Here is a 7,786-nt window from a genome sequence, read left to right as displayed (position 1 = left end):
TTCCTCAGGGTTCTTCAAGCTCCATCTACTATTTTTCTATGTGCCTCTACCTCTGATAGCAACAGGTGCTGGAGAAAGCCTGTGTGAGCACAGAATATCATTGGGAATGTTTTCATCATACTTGAGTCAATTGTTTGATTTGCCAGTAGTAACTAGGTCTTTGGGCTAACTAGGTCTTTAAGCTCTCTTTTTTCTAAGCTTCCTTCTCACTGTGAATTGTAGTATGATTATTCTTTTTATATTTTTCACATTTATTTTTTATTAGATGTTTTCTTCATTTACATTTCAAATGCTATTCCCCTTCCTAGATTTCTCTCTGAAAATCCACTATACCCTCTTCATTTCTGTGGTTTCCAACGCACCCAACTCCTGCTTACTGGCCATGGCATTCCCCTATACTGGAGGATAGATTCTTCGCAAGACCAAGAGCCTCTCCTCCCACTGATGGCTGACTAGGCCATCTTCTGCTACATATGCCCCTAGAGACAGGAGCTCAGGGAGTACTGGTTAGTTAATATTGTTGTTCCTCCTATAGGTCTGTAGAACCCTTCAGCTCCTTGGGTACTTTCTCTACCTCCTTCACAGGGGACCCTGTTTGCATCCAGTGACTGTGAGCATACACTTCTGTATTTGTTATGCGCTGGCAAAGCCTCACAGGAGACAGCTATATCAGGGTCCTGTCAGCAAAATCTTGTTGGTGTCTGGGTTTTCATGGTTGTTTAGGGGATGCATCCCCGGGTGGGGCAGTCTCTGGATGGTCCTTCCTTCTGTCACAGCCCCAAACTAGAAAGATTGCATACTAGCAACTTAATAGTACTCCTGAAACCTTTAGATAAAAGATAGAAACACACCCAAGAAGAGTAGATGGAAGGAAATAACAAAGCTCATGGCTGAATTCAATAAATTGGAAACAAAGAAAGTGACTGAAAGAATCAACAAATCCAAGAGGTGGTTCTTTGAGAAAATCAACAAGATAGACAAGCCCTTAGTCAAACTAAGTAAAAGGCAGAAAGACAATATCCAAAGAAGAAAAGTCAGAAATGAAAAGGGAGACATAACAACAGACATGTAGAAAATCCAAAGAATCATTTGGTCTTATTTTAAAAGCATGTAGTTCACAATATTGGAAAATCTAAATGAAATGGATGGTATACCTGATAGACTCCACTTATCAGTTGAATGAAGATCAGGTAAATAAACTAAAAAGTCCTATAACCACTAAAGAATTAGAGGCAATGCAAAAGTTTCAAGTAAAATAAAAGCCCAGAGCCAGATGGCTTTAAGCAGAAGTAAATTGGCCTTTAAAGAAGAACTAATAACAATATTCCTCACATTATCCTACAAAATTGAAATAGAAGCAACATTGCCAAATTCATTTGACAAGGCCATAGTCACCCTGATATCTAAACCACACAAAGACTCAATAAAGACATACAATTTCAGACTAATTTCTCATATGAACACAGATGCAAAAATGCTCACTAAAATACTCACAAATCAAGTCCAAGAACTCATCAAAGGATTCATCCACCACGACCCAATAGGCTTCATCTTTTAGACGCATAGATGGCTCAATATATATAAATTCACTAATGTAATCCCCATATACACAAACTGAAAGAAAAAAATTCACAATATCATCTCATTAGATGGTGAGAATGTCTTTGACAAAATTGAATACCTCTTTATGTTAAAAGTTTTAGAGAGTTCAGAAATACAAGGCATGTACCCCAAACAATAAAAGCAATATACAGAAAGACAATAACCAATAACAAATTTAATGTGGAGAAAATGAAAGCAACAGCACTGAAATCAGGGAAAAGACAAGGCTGCCCACTCTTTCCCTTTCTTTCTTTCTTTCTTTCTTTCTTTCTTTCTTTCTTTCTTTCTTTCTTTCTTTCTTTCTTTTTTTCTTTTTGTTTTGTTTTTGTTTTTTTTTTCGAGACAAGGTTTCTCTGTATAGCCCTGGCTGTCCTGAAACTCACTTTGTAGACCAGGCTGGCATTAAACTCAGAAATCTGCCTGCCTCTGCCTCCCAAGTGCTGGGATTAAAGGCGTGTGCCACCATGCCTGGCACTCTTTCCCTTTCCATTCATTACAGAACTGGAAGTACTAACTAGAGCAGTAAGAGAATAAAAGGAAATCAATGGGATCCAAATTGGAAAGGAAGTAAAGTTTCACCCTTCATAGATGACATGATTTTATATATATATATGTATATATATATATATATATATATGCGCAACCCTGTGCATTATATATTAGAACTCCTAGAGCTCATAAATAACTTCCACAAAGTGGTTGTATAGAAACATATCTCAAAGAAATAAGTAGATTTCCTTTATAAAAACAATAAACAGGCATATTTGTACAGGAATGTTATTAGAATCTCAGCCAGTGTTGAGTGCAGGAGAAACAGCCTTCTCTCAAGATGGTTTTCAGTGAAGCAGATATCTTTATTGGGGGTGGCATTGCCTATACAACACATGGAGTGAGGTTAGGGATTTTTCAGATGAGTGTACATCATTGGCAGTGGTCCAGTTGCTGGGACTGCTTCGTTTGCGTGATTACGAATTCCTGGTGCTAGCTGGACATGTTCTAAGAAGATAGGAAGTTTACCCTGCACTCTGGCCACTAGGTTACAAGACTACCACAGGATGGCAGAGCTGGGGGTGGACTGGCTCTGTGTTTACCTGTTAGATGCAGTCCTATAGCAAGGCAGGATCAGTCCTTCTGCTGGTATCAGGATGCTATTTTTCAGGGTTTAGACATGTTTTGACCCTACTGTCCCTCTGTAATGGCTCCCCCTGTCACGTGGATTTCCATACTGACATGATGTGCAGAGAACAATGACCCTTAGAATCCCTAAATATCAACAGTAAAGGAGAAATGGTGGGGAAGCTTAGAGCCAGGAGTTTTGTGACATACCTCAACCAGAGACGAGATTCCACAAAGGAAATGTAAAATAAAATACTAATACAATTTAGAATATATAAGCTCACAAATGTGACCACCAGCATCAGGATGGTGTGGGCTGCTCTGGTCTCAGCATGGCCTCTGTTGTTTTGATTGACCTTATGTATGTGGTTCATTCTCTGGTGGTGTCTGTGTAGGTGAATCACCATGGAGACACTGGTCCAGGCCATGATGCTTAGGAATATGATGTCATGGGAAAACCGCAAGATATTCATGTCTACACTGACCCCAGAGATGGAGCATATCGAATTGCTTTTAGAATCAGAGTCATTGTGTGATTTCTGTGGACCACTGACATTCATTAGCATGTAAGCATTATTTAAGACACTGAACAACCAGCAGCTGTAACAACAATAGCTCACAACCTTGGGGGATATTTCGCTGAACATGACCCTAGCCCAGGTACCAGGAACAAGAGTGACAAACTGGTAGGTGCTGAGGACACAGGTGGAGCACATGATTGTGCCTCGAGCAACCAGGTGAAAGAAATATGCAAGTTTACATTTGAGGTCAGTTGGAGGCTTCCTGGGAACAATATCAGTAAGGTCATATGAATATGCAAACAGAAGGAGCATGAATGCATTGGCCACAGCCAAGTTGATTAGAATGACTTGTATTGGCCTCAGTCTGGAGTCAGTCAAGATTGGAGAGAAGTTATGGACAAACAGAAGGATGTTGCCCACAGTCCCAACCACAACATGGCAAAGCAAAAGGATCTGAAGAGCCAACACTTCCATGGTTTTCAGGGTTTTATTCGGAGACAACCTGGCGATGGCTTCATAGCACAGTGGTGTAAGGATCAGGTTGGACAGTGCTGTCCTCAAGAATCTTATCAATTATCTAAGATTTTCAACTGTTTTTCAATTGATTTGGAGTATTTTTTTTTTGAAAAGCTGCCACTGCTTTGACACACTACAGGAGATTTTTCTGGAAAACAATGATTGGACATTGATCCAGAATATCAACTTCAGACTTATTTTCCTTTCCCTTCACTCATGATGTAAGTGTGTTTGTATGTGTGTGTGTGTGTAATACAATTCTACCTGTGTTGTTCAACAGCATGTCACAAATTTTAATACAACATGGGCTCTGCATACATATACATTCATATTTGTAGACAGGAGAACTGACATGTTATAAGATGTTATAACAATGTGTTAAGGAATACAAATTTGTTGTTGGAGAGATGATTCTGGATCTAATGACCTCTACTCAGCTTCAGGGCACTTTATTCATGTATTTCTACTCATGCACACAAGCAAAGCAGTAATAGGCATAACATAAAATAAGTATGTCTTTTACATATTTGATCAAGTGTTAGGGAGATTTCTCAGGAGTTGAGTGCTTCCAGATTACCATATTCTATTTCTAACACTGCAATGGCTACTTAGAACTGTGTGTATCTCCAATTCCAAGGCATTTGGACTTTCCCAGTCATACATGCTGGCAAAACACCACTGCATATAAAATAAAAATAAAGAAAGAAATCTTTAAAAATGTAACACAAAATTAAAATCCATGTTTTATATCAAATATGAATGAGGAACTGAGAAGGTCACTCAGTAGTTAAGGGCACTGACTGCTTTTCCAAAAGAGTTCAATTCAAGGCAAACAATGGTGGCTCTCAACCATCGGTAATGGGATCAGATTCTCTCTTCTGGTGTGTTTGAAGACAGCTACAGTGTACTCACATACATTAAATAAATAAATAAACAAAAAAAGTAAATAAAATCTTTATAAAAAAAAGAGTGAATGAAATATTCTCCCCAAATTAATACATATAATGCTGATATATTTTCAGACTACTCATCATGATGATAAAAACCAATGTATTATTTTAAAAATGTGCTAGTTTTATGTTCACACAGAAGAACCTTGAATTTCACTTGTATTCATTCATTTGGGAAAAAAATTCTGAGGGATCCTAGCATTCTGTTGATTCATAACAGTCTGAGTTTTATTTGTTTTTCTGAGGAATTTGGTGCTGGGCACATATCTGAGTCATCTTCTTCTTTGGTGAACCACAATAAAAAACATTAACACCATCACTATTAAATGCTTTGTACACACAGATTATTTGTATACTTCTTTTATATAGCTCACATTTTTTCTGGACCTTTATTTTTTTCCCCTATAGGAAGAATAAACCTCCATCTAACAACTAAAAACCAGTTATCTAATATATACATGTCACTTTAAAGTACATTTACATATACATGCTGAGCCATGAAATAGACATGTCTTTAGACAAATGAAAACATTGACATAATTAGTTAAATTAGGGAGAGAAAGACATTGTAATGACAAATGTTAACTTTAAAGGACACCTTGGATTTTAGGAGGGAGAAGAGAACTTTAAGCAGAAATTTAAACTTGCAGACTTCTCACCTGCTTAGGACCAGCAAATATGGTGTTGCTCACAGAAATGTATGCCAGCTCCTGAGTAGTTACTGAAGAAACATAGCTCTGAGTTCCTCTCCCCTTGAAGAACATCTTTGTGTATCCATTTCCTAAGACAGACTCAAAGAAGTGCCTACCTCTCCCATAAAGTCCTGTGCAGATTGCTGAATGAAGCCTGATATCAGAGCTCATAAAGGGGGAGTGTCAGATCCTGAAATACTTCTGAGAGTCCATTCCCTTGTCATCTGTCGTGTTATTGAAAATGACTGTATAGGTATATTGGAAAACTTTTAATGAAACAAAATGCATTTATCCCTAAGGCAAATCACCAATTTCACTTCCTGGTAATTATTGATGATGCCCAAGATTTTATTATATCATAATGAGTAGTAGAGCAAAAGTTACAAGAAGTTTTCCTTGTTTCCTTAGGGAGTATTTAAGTGGTAAAGTGGTGTTGGCATCAGTTATAGAGAGGTGCTCTTTAGGGGAGATCAAGAGATATGTTAGGTTTATATTCAGGGGTGTGTGTGTGTGCATTACATTATATGCTTTCACCTTGTAAAATCTGGCTGACATCAAGTCCTTCCAGACAGATAATCAATAGGCAGTCTGGAATCTTGTATTTTCCCATGTGTGGACAAGGGCAGTTTAGTCTGACAAATCAAAGAACTGAGCCTGTGTTCCCCATCAGGAGTTTTTGGGTTATTCCAAGGTTTATGTGGTTCGAGATCGGTCATGACTCATTTTCTGAGACCTCCATGGAAATTTATTATTATATTAGACTGTACCAGTTTTTATAGAAATTTATCAGGAAAGAACAAATTCTTTAATTACACTCAAGATAATGGATTGAGGAATCAGTTAATAATATAGGCAATCACCCATTTTCATGGCTGCCATATTCACTATAGCCATGATATAGAAACAGTTTAAATATCCATCAGATAATGAATGGAAAATGATCATGAGGTACATTTACACCATGGGATACTATTCATCTGCTAAGCAAAATAATATTACGAACTTTGTAGATAAATGGATCATTGAGAAGCAAACGTTATTTATATGGTAACACCCAAATTAAGACAAACATTGCTTATTTTCCTTAGTGTGTAGACATTAACTTTACTTTGGAATACTTCTATAAAAGTAAGAGACATAGGATTAAGGGTCTTGTGATAGAACAAAGTCATTTAAGGACTAAAGGGAATAATGGAAAGTGATTAATTAAATTATGTTGAGGGGATGGAGGAGAGAATATGGGGAGAGTTAAAAATACTAAGTACCAATTAAAAAGGCTTCATGGAAGTATATTAATGAAGAATTTTGGAAATGATGTTTTCTTCTTTTTAGTGTTTATAAATATTTTTAATGAAAAGAAAAACATAGAACATTATATGATAATGATAAATGTAATACTGTGTACATGAAAATATAAAGAAACAGCTATTAAAAATAATATAATTGGCTGGGAGCATAAACAATAATGCATTTAGATTATTTTGTATAAGACAATGATTCTAGTTTTTGTATATTGGAAATAAAATCTAAGTTTAAATTATCTAAATATGCCTAAACCAAAAACCAGTACTTATTTATTGCTAAAGGTTTCACTTTAATTCATTGTTCATGTAAGTTACAGTCTTTCAGTTAATCATGGCAATCTCTTTTCTTCCACTTTTAAAGTTTGAAGAACAACTCACTGCTGACAAGTTAGTAGAGTGGGCATGAGTAGAAAACATGCATATGACAGGGTTGTATTTATCTTTGCCTCGGTTCAAAGTGGAAGAGAAGTATGATCTCCCAGGTCCATTGGAACACATGGGGATGTTCAATGCCTTCGTTCCACAGAAGGCTGACTTTTCTGGCATGAGCAGCACTCAAGGTTGTGGTGTCTAAAGTTTTACACAAGTCCTTTGTGGAGGTAAATGAAGAGGGAACAGAAGCTGCTGCTGCCACAGGAGTGAAATCCTGTAATTTATCTTTACAGATTAGAGAAGAATTCTACTGTGATCATCCGTTCCTATTCTTCATTAAGCACAACGAGACCAACAGCATCCTCTTCACTGGCAGAATGTCTTCCTCTTAAGTGAGGTGTCTCTGCTATGCTTCCAAAAAAGATAACTAAGTTGCCACAGCTGAATGAAGCCTAGAAACAACAGTTTCTCTTGCTTTCATTTTCTTTCCCATCTTAGAGTCCCTGCTAAGAATGCTTGGGTTGGGGCAGGATACCTCTATTACTTCTAATTTTTCTTTCTTTTCTTCTACAGTTTTTCCTATACATACATACAAACCTAGTTTATCTTTATAAATATTCTCTGGGGAAAATGAAGGGATATATTAACATAATTTCTTCTAATGTAACATGTACCTATGATCTGTGTTAAGTGTGCTAGAGTAAATCATACCA

General features: G+C 36.9%; 1 protein-coding gene and 1 pseudogene across 1 annotated transcript; one reads left to right on the top strand and one right to left on the bottom strand.

The window, feature by feature from the left end:
- Positions 1–2,435: 2,435 nt before the first annotated feature.
- Positions 2,436–4,431, bottom strand: Vmn1r62 (vomeronasal 1 receptor 62). Its single transcript, NM_030741.2, has one exon. The coding sequence runs from the start codon at positions 3,711–3,713 to the stop codon at positions 2,811–2,813; it is 903 nt and encodes a 300-aa protein (NP_109666.2). The 5' UTR covers positions 3,714–4,431; the 3' UTR covers positions 2,436–2,810.
- Positions 7,034–7,466, top strand: Gm9591 (predicted gene 9591; annotated as a pseudogene).

Source organism: Mus musculus, chromosome 7 (genome assembly GCF_000001635.26).
Source record: "Mus musculus strain C57BL/6J chromosome 7, GRCm38.p6 C57BL/6J".
Taxonomy (NCBI): Eukaryota; Metazoa; Chordata; class Mammalia; order Rodentia; family Muridae; genus Mus; species Mus musculus.
The sequence above is the reverse complement of the archived record's forward strand: the minus strand, read 5'-3'. Positions and strand labels throughout refer to the sequence as shown.